Here is a 13,332-nt window from a genome sequence, read left to right as displayed (position 1 = left end):
CTCGGGATAAAATATACACCAAATTGCTCGATCGCTCAACTGGTTTGTCAATGCTTCGCCTTTGAATGAAGTGTCTTACAAACTACAGCCTGTATTTGCTGAAACAGTCACTTTGCCGCATCCTCCTCATCTGCATAGAAACTGGCTGACCAATCTAAATAGACAGCTCACAGTTTCCCACACAATAGCGCGCTTTAAAAAAAGAGCAGAGTGCAAACTGGGCAGCAGGTTAATTAATCCGACAAGCACACAAAGGAGAGAATATCACTCAAAACCATAGTCAATTAGAATGTGGGAAGCACTAATTTAGCAAAAGTCGCAGATACATGCATAGGAAAGGGATTTTCCTGCTCAGATGTGGGTCGAAATGACCTGTGCTGCTACAATAATGTGTCACTGTGTCATTTACATGCACAATGGCTTTCCAATGCAGCCTTTGCTAATCTCAGCAACATGCAGCGCTGAATAAAAACATGACAAGTTGTTCGTTAAGATGACAACCATATTAAACAACTGCATGTTTGCTGAATGCATTGCAAAACATCTGCACCAACCCCGCTTATTAAATAAGAGTCCATTCACTGACAGTGTCATATGAAGGTTTGTATTTTTTTTTCCAGTAACATCTGCTTTTGTGAAAACATCATTTTATCAAAGTGTCTAATTTTAAAGCCAACAAACTTCACTTCTAGAATATATCTTTGTATCTGTCGATGTTGATAGACTTGCTTAATCCAATTCTTGAAGAAGATGTCAATCAAACATGCTGAGCTTTTTCTCACTGCCCCGCCTACTCAGTAGTAAATCGTGTTTACAGGGGTCAGACAAAGACTGAGAGGCTCCTGCAGCAGCAAAAATACACTCGAAAAAGCAACCTTATATATGATTCAAGTAACGGGAAAAATAAGAAGTGCACAGACAGGAGAGCGGTTCTCTTGATCTACATAATTCAACAATAGCAAGTCTCACAACATGTTTGCACAAGCTGGATTTTGAAATGATTTCAAAAATATCAACATTGACCTCTCCTCTGTTTCCTCTGTCCGTCTGATTGACGGCTGTGTTTTTGAGGAGTAATTACTTTAAACCACATTTTCCTAAATTTACAATCAGCAGTATTTCCAAATCACTAATGGACCATTTATTCTGGTGTAGTTAAGGTCATCAACTGTTCACACAAACACATGAAAAATAATTTCATTACTTATCATTACTTACGAGAATATATAATAATGATACTGCTCTTAAATTATTCATTTTAGTATCAACTATAACATTATTGTCGCTGCAGGAATAAATACAGATTGTGAAAATCCATCATCATCCATCTCAGGTCAGACAGAAGCTTGTTGTAGACTAGAGGTGTAAAATGGCTGGTATGGCTATGCATCTGTCTCTGGGCTCCGTGTGCCCCAGTCTTTATGAACAAAGCCGTCAGATAGGCTGAACAAGTACGACCATTATCCATTAAAATAAACTGTCACTATAGAGTCAACCTATTCCTAGTGTGGTGACTGAAATTTGACACCTTGAGAATTTCTAATTTTCAGATATATGCCTGAAGACATTTTACCACACAATTGGTGACAGCATATCACTCTCAACAAGATGAAGGGATTTAAATGTTTTCTGTAAACTATTCAAGTTGACACTAAAATTCAGGGCATGTTGACTAAGATTAAAACCAGTGCAATGAGTGTCTGTTGAGTCTGGCGCAAGGCTGTTGAGGGTGAAGAGAACAGGGTCTTTGTCTATAATTCATAGGGCTAAATGGAACTGAGCAGCCAGTCCTGTCAGTGTATGTCTGAAATAAAGCTCTCAGTGTAGAGCCAGCAAGAAGTGTGGTGTGAAAATAAAATACTATCAGTACTGTACACCACCAAACAAAGAGTATGCAAACAGACAGTATATCCTGTTGGATTAAGAATTGCAGTCTGATTCTGATAAAATGTTATTGTGCAAACTTTTAGTACAAACTTCACGCTTTATCTGAATGAAATTTCTAATTTGATAAAAACTGGCAAGAAACTCTACTTAAAAAAATAAATCTAAACTAGAGAAATTTTAAATGTAATTTACCGAATGTGAGATTTCGATTATAATGGTCCTAACTGGTCTTGTCGGGAGATTGTGTTAATCCAGACTGATGAAAATACATTTTTAAAAGAAATCATGAAAACAGTTAAAACTGAGTTTTTGATTGAATTGTGTCCCGGACAGTAGAGTTTTTACGCATATAATTTCTGATATATGTCGGGAAAATAAATCTAAATCAACACATATAACGAAAAAAAGACGATAATATTGTTTGAGGATTTATTTCTTTTTTGAAAGGAAACCCGATAGAGCTTGGAACACTACTCACCTTCAAAGCTAAAGCTAAATAAATATTTGGATGGTTGTCGTTAAATTTATATGAGTATTATTTTGTCAATATTGTGATGACTATAATTAATTCTTGTAAATTTTTAGGTATAGTAAACTCCGCAAAGAGATATATAATAAACACTGAATGCTCCCAATGGCTCTTAACAACCGCAGTCAATTTCCTCTCCATAAACAATAGGGCATCCCTTATCTTCCCCGTTGTTTATTGCTCTCAAGAGTGGGCTCTACTGAAACTGAAGATGCACCCATATAAAAAAAAACAACAACAACAACAACAACAACAACTACACTTTCTGGAGAAATGCCTTAAAACATATTGACTTTTGACTTCCGGTTTTTCAAAAACCCAAACGCATAATCTATTTTTGCATGTGTCCAGACCGATGAAGCATTTATTTAAACTACCAAGTAAATATCACTTTACCTCATACTGAAGATACTGTTTCCTCCACTCTGGAGTGATATGGGACGAAAGATGTTCTGCGAATTTCATTTTGCCGGAACAAGGCTCCCCTCAAAGCTCCGTTAAATCCGTGAGTGACTGTCCCTTTCCCCGCAGACGCGACTTTGGTGGTATCGGTCAACTTGCGCGCTCAACATGCGGCGCGTCAACCCGGCGCACTCCGCTTCTCTTCACTCCACTTCTGGCTCGTCCCGGTCCGTGCGCTCCGAGCGGATTCCGTCCCTCATACTATTCGAAGGGAGGGACGGCAGTGACAGAGGACTGTCTTTTAACAGGTGGTCGGACGGCGGTGTGCTGGTCCCGGTGAGAGCGGCTCAGTGACTTTGCTCCGTCCCTCCCTTGGCAGGTCTGGGGACTTTGCGGTCCGCCATCGCAATGAACCACAGCGACGTGGTTGCGTCAGCAGAGCGCGCAGTGACTCCGACCTCTTGCTGGGACCTCCTGCAAACTGTAGGCTCCCTCACCTGTTTTACTTCCTTCTCTTTTCGTTTGGGATTTTGCCTGTGCCCCATGGAGCTCTTTGTTTTCTTTCCTGCCAACAAAAAGAGAATATAGAAGCTTGAGAATCACACAACTGGAGAACAGCAATTTCCGAAAGTTTAACGGGTATATTTATTCTAAAGTTCTGACAAATAACAACGAAGACTTCATTGAATAGCAATGAAAAGCTTGGTGGGAACACAACAAGCTCTAAAATGTTTTGTGTTTTCACCTATTTTCGTAAATCGCGTTGTTGAAAAAGTACATCGCTACAGTGTTACATTTTATCTGCAAATGACATAGGCAGCTATTTTGTCTTGTTATTGTGTCGCTTATGGCCAGGCTAGATTAGATAAGACAACAATGGAGCATTTTTTACACACACAAAAAAATCAATGTATTGTTCAAATACTCATGAAATCTGATGGAATAGATTACAGTGAAAGGGACCATCTGACATTCTGGAGTGGGCTTTTCTGTGTTTGTCAGAAAATGTTTTTCTATAATTTTCTTGATCGTTTTGACTCAAAAATCTTTATTAACTAATTAGTATTAAATTGAGTCTGTAACAGTTTGGACGTCAGCGTGCTGTTGGGAGAATTGCTCGATGTATGTCGGGATCGCATGATGATTACACCATCCATGAGAGAATAGCAGCATCTGCTGGAAGAACACTACACATGCATTTGCAGTTTTAACAGCTGTCCTGCGTCAGTAGGCGTCAATGGAAACCCAAGTGACTGTGAGGTAAATACAGTAAAACCGTGTTCGCTGCAGGAACATGACATTATATTTTCTGATTCAAGATTGTGGCGGCTCGCCTGTGGGGCAAAAAAAGTAAAAACAAATAAAAATAAAAACAATTACCAAAAAAAGCAAATATTTGAAGCATAAATTGATAAATAGATTCTTGTCCCCACTTTTCAGACGCATACTGTACAGTGGTCAGAATAACCCTGCCACCATGCAGTTTGTATTTAAATTTTTTCTGTTTTGCATTTTATTCATTGTATTTTAAAGATGTGTATGCAATTCAATAAAAAAGAATTCATTGCAGGAGATTTGAATAACCCATTTCTACCCTTACAAAGTGTAAGCAGTCCTTTACTCTGACCATTTCATAACACTTTGGCGGTCATTTAACTGTGACAAGCAACAAATACGCATTTCTTAAATCTCGATATCATTTCTTTCCCGAAACAGGTCAAACAAAAAGAAAACAAGAAAAAGAATAACTTATCTCAAACATGTGCGTTTGTTCTGTTTTTAACAAATTACTGCAAACATTATTCTTGTATGAATGTAAGTAACACAGTATTATTGTTTAGGTATTGCTGTTTATTTAAAGGGGAGGTAGTAAATTGAAAATATGAATTGTTTAAGAATAAGGAGACATTTTAAAAGACAAATATCATCTGTGATTCTTTCAAATGATGTAATAAGTGCATGCATTACATTGGGATAGAGTGTATTGATTGTTTGATTGATTGATTGGTTGATTGATTGATCACAACGAGTTTCTTTCTCAATTTCTAATAGATATGTTTTGGTTTTTTTTATTCTCTCAGACCTTTAGGGACGCGCATGACGAAAGGCGGAACCTTTCTTTATGCACTAATTTAACCCGGCGCCTCTAGCGGGCAGGACCAGAGACGGACCAACAAGAGAAACAAATCCTGTTGTGACGGAATCTCAACCATAGCGGTTTAAAAACTACAAAACTGCTGAATGTTCTTCAAACAGTGACTGCACGTAGACTCCCGGTTCGGTTTCACCGTGTCTCATCAGTTGAAACGGTTCGTTACTAACGACGGCCGCCATGGCTTCTGGCTCTCCGTCGTCCTCTCCGGACACTGCGACGGGCTCCGGTACTGATCCAGCCCGTCCCGACACGGGAGAGCCTCTGGGTGGAGCGGGCTCCGACTCGGACTCGGACTTGGGTTTAAGTAAATTTGACTGCTGCGCAATAGAGATGGGGGAGCGACTGGAGGGAGAGGAGCTGGAGCGGGAGTTTGAGTCTGCAGCAGACCGCGTCAGAGATTTGGTCCAGACGGCCAGCAGGGACCAGCTGCTCTACTTGTATGCCCGTTACAAACAGGTGAATATGGGATTAGACGTGTTCCGTGCTCCTCCTGCACCAACACACTGTGGCTGTAAAGAACAACCACAGCCAGCACATCTCGATCACTGTTTCTGTACTTGTTAATTCGTTATTACGTGCTGTTGTTGAATTGTGTGAGACAGAGCCAAGAGGTGTCAGTCAGGGTTTCGACTCACTCAGCAGGATTTACTTAGAATAGCAGACGATACAAACAAACAAGCTGGTTGGGAGCAAAGTAGCAGGTCTGAGCAGAACTATACCTCTCTCTGTTATCTCTGGTCCTTCTTCGGCTTATATAGAGGTAACAGTCCCCAAAATCACATCTGTTATTGTCATGGGTCCTGTTGTCTGAGGACGTGTTCTAATCACAATTTGACTCCTCATGAACTCCTCTAATGTCAGGGCACCTTGACCCCTCTGACAGTGGTGGGTGTATCAATAACACTGAAACTCAATTATTCTATATCACTTGTATGGCTTTGTTTCTTTTCTTTTTTTTTGCACTACAGTTTTTGTATGTGATTTGACACTGCTTTTAAAATCACATTTTCATTTTATTGTTAATGCAACGATCAGTGTCACCATCAAACCATTGTTTTATTCCATCATGTGTTTTCCTCTTTGTTATATTCCTCATGTGTTTCTAGTGGTTAATACTTTTGATGCTTTTATATTTTTACATTTGCATACAGTGCTTCACAGTTCTCCACTTTTTGAGCAAAATATTTATTTTTTTCATTTGCAGGCGAAAATTGGAAAGTGCAATACACCAAAACCTGGCTTCTTTGACTTCGAAGGACAGAGAAAATGGTATGTGGTGCAAATTTGTTGGTTATGTCACTGTAATAAGCACCTTGTGGCTCACATCTGTGAAAGGTGCTATATAAATAAAGTTCTATTATATTCTAGAACTTTGCAGGTATTGTTTATATTGTAAATGTCTCTGGAAAACATAAACTACACTCAAAAAAGAAAGATTTGTTTGGTAGAACATTTCTTTGTTGTAAAAATATTTGTTGGCACTCTATTGAAAAGTGGAATTATAATCTTTTTTTCATATTTATAATGAACAAACATTTATGGATTAAGCAACAAGCATCGATCTGGACTGGGCCAAATAATAAGACGATGTCAAGCTGATGTTCTGCAAAATCACATTATGACATTCTGCAGAGTTAGCCCTAGTACCAGCTGCAAACTGAAGGCTAAGTTCCAAAAATCAGGATCTGTCAGAAATGTGGGTAGTGCAAGAAAATACCTACCTACCTAAGAATGGTAGGGAGTCTTCTACGTATTTGCAGTCAAGGTTTTCAAGATGACATGGCTGAGACAAGCCCAGACATTATAAAAAAAACCTGCTCACATCCAATATCTGGTTGCATAAGGCTGCCATGCCTGCCCTTCACTATCACTGTTATAAACACCAGCACAAAAATATCAAATGCATGTTTTTGCACTGTTGAAATAAAACCGCCTTTCATTGGTAAGTATGGAACAAAGTATGTTTTTTTTGCTTTGGTTGATGGTTTTCTTATTGCTTGTGTTAAAGTCAAAATATCATTTTCAGAGATAACCCATTAGGATTTTGACCTATTCAGTTTTCTTCACATTCTTAATTGAGTTTAAAAAACTATTGTGCCTTGTCAAGACAAAATTGTTGATGCCTCACGCACCACTCTAAATGCTTTATTTAAACAATGTTATTTCCTAACAGGCAAGCATGGAAGCAGCTTGGTGACATGGAGCCAGAGCAGGCGATGCAGGAGTATATATCCTATGTGAATGTGTTAGACCCTGAAGGCAGCACAAAGGTAATACAACATTATAAACATATTTTCAGACTGGTAATTGTTAAGTATTGTATATTGTGTTCTGTACAGTGAAAAAATATACCATGGATCTCAAAGAACAGACTTCGAAAGAAGAAAATGAATCATGAAAAAAAATATTATGCATGCTGTACAGGAAAATCTACTATTGATTTGTTTTCTTCTTCATTGTGTGCTCTTAGTTTTGCATGATTGCAAATGTGTAACGCTATTTAGACTCACACAGGAACCATTGTGTCAAGTACAAAATTGCTGCTCAGTCCTATACTGTTCCTCACTGAAATCTTATTCCCCACAAGCAAATATGAAAAATGAAAATGTAGTTACGGCACACTTGTAAAATGATCTGCAGAAACGTCAACATTCATGTGCATATTTAGTTTTAAGAGCAAAGGCCCTGAGAGATGGTTTAATACAGAAGGATTTCAGTGAATTGTGTATCATTATTTATCAGTGCCTTGCAGACTGGAAATACACAGTTAAACTGTCTTTTCAATTGTCTTGCCAGACAAAATTTTACTGAGTGATAAACTCCTCCCACATGCAAGTACTGTATATGTTTAATAAAGCAAACTCACCTAAGTTCAGATGGACAGCGTGAAGGACATGATATTAAATTGAGAAACATTAATTGCCATAGTTGGACTGGTCCTTTAAGATATAGATATCCTATAAAATGCAGTGCGGTATCTTTTCCAGTAGATGTCAGTGTCACATTGCTATGTTGCATCAGGCTTTGGGGGCAATTCATTCACTCATGTAGTATCAACACTGCAAGAGAAAATGTCATAGGTGTATTCAGAAGCTCACATTTTGCGATATGAATAATGCAACAAATTGTTATGGCCTGCCTCCTGAGCAATGCTAGTTTTTTTGGGTGAGTATCTGTGTACTTCTTTGTCATGTCATTGAACTGTGTCAGGAGAGATGCGTTGCCATGGACAAGTTGTCCTTCGAGAGAGCAACTGAATCATTCGGGGATTATGCATTCAGCATCCGTTTGTCCATGCAGCGTCCTCATTTGAACATGAACATACATTTACAGTCATTTGATTTTCTACAAACACAAAATCATGAGATGGATCTAAAGAAAAACACAGATGTACCCTGAAATAACCATCATATATGCTGAATGAGCTGTTTTGTTTGTGTCTCTTTGCTCACATTTTTTCTTTACATTGTTGATTACATTGACTGCAGGTCAGGTCCTCTTTGTTCTCCATCTTTGTGCTACCTGCTCTTTTTCTATTATTTTTGGCCTCCATCGTCTTCTTTTCTCCTTTAACCCCTTCACTATTTTTCTCCAGTGTCCCTCCATTTTATTTATTCCCTCGCCTCATTTGAGTCCATTTAATAGCATCACTGTCAATCGAGTATCTGACCCTGACACATTTCTCAGCGGCCCTGCAGCAGGACAATACGCACTGACTCTGCCCCACAGTTGCACAATGTCAAGGGAAAGCCCAGCAGACAGGCAGAAAAATGCTCCACTGCCCCCTGAAAAGAACCTGATTCTATTAGTGTTAACAAAGCGCCATAGCATGGCAGTAGCTATTCATTTGGAAGCACAGTTAAATGGTGTAAGTAAGAGTGCATAGACAGAGAAGCAGGAGAGAGAATAATAGCCACAATTTGACCTCTGTTCCTGTCCCAATTGTTGAGCAGACACTGGCTTTATATTGCATTATAGTGCAGAAGAGTGGGGCCAGTGCATCAGCGAATATTCTGAGTTTCTGAAGTGAATTAGGTTCTCCCAAAAGTGCACGCACAGTTGTTTTGCTTCGCTTGTCATGTTCCCCTCCCACTCTCCCCATTTCATAAAATCAGATTTGTATGGGTTCTTTTGTGAGTCAAGCATAGTAACGCAAAGAATGGATAATAAATTCTTGGATGAGATGAATGTAATTCCTTGAAAACACAGAACATCAGATACCTCTCATAGTAACTTAGATCTGTTCTGTTTTTTTAATCTACATTTTTAGTCATATATTACTTGTGAGGTCATCCTCAAAGCCTAACAATATTGTTTTAATACTAAACATTTTCAGCTTAATTATAGTGGGGAATATTGTTTGTGGTGGTCATTGTTTAGATTCAGATATTCACACTGAATAGTTGGGCCCAGACCTTTTGTGCTAGGGTCTACACAAAACATTTAGGACCCACATTCATACACACAGTGCTCCAGTCTACTCAACTGACTGGGTTGGTGTTTGGCACAGGCTGTTATTGCACATCATGTTAATGGGCAATGATGTATATGACTAGTAAATGCTACAAATTTAGACTGTGTGAGAGCTGGAAATAGTTCTTTTTTTTTAAAGGTCTGTTTTGTTCTCACAGGAAAGAGGAGCAGAGCGACGGTCAGTGTTTGGAGGAGCAGCAGTCAGCTGTCTATATCAGGAAGAGATGATCAGGTATTTAAAGCATGCCGAACAAAGACAACCACACCTCAGAGACAACCCGTCACATTGATTTCACAGTGAAACCCACAAGCGTCGTTTAGATTTTCACACATTTGGTCTGTGATGCTATAATATCTGGAAACTTGTTTTTTTCTTCTTTAAAATTCCTTTCCTTTTAAGGATGCTTAGACTGCCTTTTCTTTTTTTTCTTTTTTTTAAACGACTTGTTTAATGCTCAGGTCAACTGAGTCAGTCTGGCATTGTTAACCAATGGCCTTGATGCTGTATTCGATTATATTCAACCGACCGTAACGACATTTAGGGTTTGGAGACGTCATACAGTTCTGATTTATGTTAATGAAATATATTCTCCATTTACTCTTGCCTGGCAGGCTTACTGAAGCTTAAAAACCCCATCTTCATTTCAATGAAAGAAGAGCTCTTTTGGAGATGAAAATGAGATGTGTGAATCCTGCCGGTTTTCCTGCATAAATGGCTGTATGTGATTAGTATGCACAGTCTCAAAAAGAAGCGACCAGGGTCTCTCCTTTTTAATTACATTATGATTTGGGAGGGGGGGGTGATGAAGACGCACTGGGTGCAGCAGAGCGACCAGGTGAAGCAGGTATCCCAGAATGACGCTCTTCTTGGTGATATCCCACAGTAATGGTGCCCTCAGGGAGACCGGCAGGAAGGAAGGCAGTAGCATCACATACACACACCTATGTGTTCACACGTGCCCACAAAATATACACTTTTTGCTATAGGTCGCTATGAATTTCATCGGAATCCATGCATAACCTGCCAGAACTGTTACACTCACTGCTCTGCTGCATTTCAATTTCATCTCTTCTACACACACACAAACCACTCCATATTAAACAGCTAAGCACCTGTTAATTTGTGTGTGTGTGTGTGTGTGTGTGTGTGTGTGTGTGTGTGTGTGTGTGTGTGTGTGTGTGTGTGTGTGTGTGTGTGTGTGTGTGTGTGTGTGTGTGTGTGTGTGTGTGTGTGTGTGTGTGTGTGTGTGTGTGTGTGTGTGTGTGTGTGTGTGTGTGTGTGTGTGTGTTTCGATCAAGGTGGGATTGATTAGCAATATTCCTGGCCTATTGAGCTGATCAGTGTGATTGAGGAAACTTGGATTTGTATTTCTCTCACCCACCTTGGAAAAGGATTCTTGTAAACACCGGTGGCTTTGTTGTCCAAACACTTTGCTTAAAGCTAAGTTATTTCAGTAGTTATTGTTTCTTGTACTATTGTGGACCTCGGCCATGTTGAGAGCGTTGACTAGGATCCTATGAGGAATTCGATGACAGATTGCTCAGGGGTGTGTATGTATGTGTTTGATGGATTGTGTGGCCATGGTGTTGATCAGTGAAGCTCAGGCCAGGTAGATGAGGGTCCTCTACCACTGTGACCAGTTTAGCCTGATGGATGAAGGACATATCTGCCAGTACACCAGACTGGACACACACTTGTGAGTCTCTCTCTCTCTCTCTCTCTTTTTTCTCTCTGTCTCTCTCTCAAACACAAACACACAATCCTATCTTCCCCAGTGATGACAGAGTAGCCTACGACCTTCCCAGCATGCTTAGCGGTGCTGTTGATGTCATGTCGTTTAAAGGTCCCACATTAATCATTTGTTTTATAGTTTTCGGATTCATGTGTGTTCCCACCAAGCAGGGAAACAATGAGAATCACAAATGTTGTTGCGAGTACCTTCATTTGTAAGACTATCTTAGTGTTTCTGTGTATTGTGTTAGAACATAACCCATTTAAGGTGTGTGTGTGCTTTTTATATGTGCCGTACACCAGTCATGCCAGTGCTGTCTGTCCATCGACAAAAGACTGATGAGTCTGGCCTATTGATTAGTTGCCGGAGGAGACGGATAGCGGCCACACATCAGGGACACTTCAGGTCACCGTGGCCATCAGATGGGGAAGTGGGCGTGGCCCGGTGTGTGGCCTCATGAATAAACATAGCGCTGGTAATCAGGAGTATGTAAATGAATGTGCTCATACATAACCTTGCTCTGATAAAAGTGTAATGAGTTATTCATAATTCACAGGAGCCTGATGAGGGAATGTCGTTGAGAGGCAGGCAATGAACTGGAGAAAGCACATCGCTGAAGAAAAGAACGTACATCAGAACATTAAGAGAACAAACGGCAGATCAAACTTTCTTTGTGTCCCGCTGGATGTGTCAGTTTTAGAGATGAATTCTCAAAGTAAACAATGAAATTTGCTGATTGTGAGTCAGACAGATTGAGGTCGTTTTTAGATAATCCATCGTGTCTCTGGTGGAGAGTCATGCTTGAGTTCAGTGGATCTCTGAGGATTGAGAATCTGTAATTCATTTCTAATATGTTGCCTTTGGTGCTTTCCCAGACACCTACCTCCCCTCGTTCAGTGCTTCAGTTCATATTAGTATTGGGTTTTGTAACCAAACTCACACTTTAGAATATAATTCAGATTTTCCATATTCAAAACATTACCAAAGCAGTTATATTTACATCGACCAGTACACACTCCTCTTTTACCAATCGTATAGAAGGTGGGGTTATTGAAAAACCATCTGTATGTGCCATATGGTGAAAAAACTAATCTATAAAATGGCTTGACTTTTTCTCCTAAGGTTGTTTCTCACCAGTATCATAATGTTTGGAAATGTCCAGCAGTACATCACCTGAAGTCTTGCCTCAAAAATATTCGTTTTTACCTGAATTGTGGTGGGTTTCACATCAGAAAACCTAAGAGAGGTTGGGTTACAATTAAACCCGTAGTTCGGAGAGTGTTAGAGTTACATTTAGAGTTAGATATCACTCTTGATCTTCATAGGCGAACAGCCCACAGTTTCTCCTGTGTTGATGTTGTTCTGGGACCTGTGAGGCCCAGAACTGCAGAGTGTGCCACTATCAGAGACAGGAACCAGGGGATTTGGCTTTGGGGATGACAGAATGACTGCGTGGGCGCAGTAAAGCAGCAGGTATTCAGGGTTTCTCTCAGACAATAGAGCATTAAATTCAATTAATCTGAATGCCCAGCATTGGTAAAGGGAAGAGGAAGGCGTAAAGCTCTAAATGAGATTTTGGCCCCTTCTCTCCCCCTCACCCTGCATGTCTCAACCACTGCCACTGCTCGCCATTTATCCCCCTCCACTCTTTCCCCCAATACTAAGAGGTGATTACAGACACAGGGAAATAATTGGAGGCGGGATGGTGCCTCTGTGTGTGTGTGTGTGTGTGTGTGTGTGTGTGTGTGTGTGTGTGTGTGTGTGTGTGTGTGTGTGTGTGTGTGTGTGTGTGTGTGTGTGTGTGTGTGTGTGTGTGTGTGTGTGTGTGTGTGTGTGTGTGTGTGTGTGTGTGTGTGTGTGTGTGTGTGTGTGTGTGTGTGTGTGTGTGTGTGTGTGTGTGTGTGTGTGTGTGTGTGTGTGTTCCCAAGGGAGATTGGCGCGTGTGGCTGCTGTTCACATATGTGATTGGGATCTAAAATAAATGATTATCTGATATTATGGCTTTGATGACTAAGTTGTGGTACTATTACTGATAATGTGGTATTTACACTCATTTAAAACTATTATGTGTATATACAGAGATATTTTCAATAAATTTTATATTCCTTATTTATTAATTCCATTTTGCATAGAGCATCTGTATCACAAATAAT

The 13,332-nt window shown here is 39.9% G+C and overlaps 2 protein-coding genes across 2 annotated transcripts in view; one reads left to right on the top strand and one right to left on the bottom strand.

Moving 5' to 3' along the window:
* Positions 1–3,238, bottom strand: part of xpr1a (xenotropic and polytropic retrovirus receptor 1a) — a 64,407-nt gene extending 61,169 nt beyond the window's left edge. Inside the window, exon 1 of the mRNA XM_080474202.1 lies at positions 2,813–3,238. Within this exon, the coding sequence (XP_080330328.1) occupies positions 2,813–2,881 (69 nt within the window). The 5' untranslated portion in view covers positions 2,882–3,238. The remainder of the gene's footprint in view (positions 1–2,812) is intronic.
* A 1,722-nt stretch (positions 3,239–4,960) lies between these two features.
* The window catches only part of acbd6 (acyl-CoA binding domain containing 6), a 32,388-nt gene continuing 24,016 nt past the window's right edge, over positions 4,961–13,332 (top strand). The window contains exons 1-4 of the mRNA XM_080473132.1: positions 4,961–5,429; positions 6,178–6,242; positions 7,147–7,243; positions 9,605–9,678. Of these exons, the coding sequence (XP_080329258.1) occupies positions 5,151–5,429; positions 6,178–6,242; positions 7,147–7,243; positions 9,605–9,678 (515 nt within the window). The 5' untranslated portion in view covers positions 4,961–5,150. The remainder of the gene's footprint in view (positions 5,430–6,177; positions 6,243–7,146; positions 7,244–9,604; positions 9,679–13,332) is intronic.

This window comes from Lipophrys pholis (assembly GCF_963383615.2).
Source record: "Lipophrys pholis genome assembly, chromosome: 10".
In the NCBI taxonomy this organism is placed as follows: Eukaryota; Metazoa; Chordata; class Actinopteri; order Blenniiformes; family Blenniidae; genus Lipophrys; species Lipophrys pholis.
The sequence above is the reverse complement of the archived record's forward strand: the minus strand, read 5'-3'. Positions and strand labels throughout refer to the sequence as shown.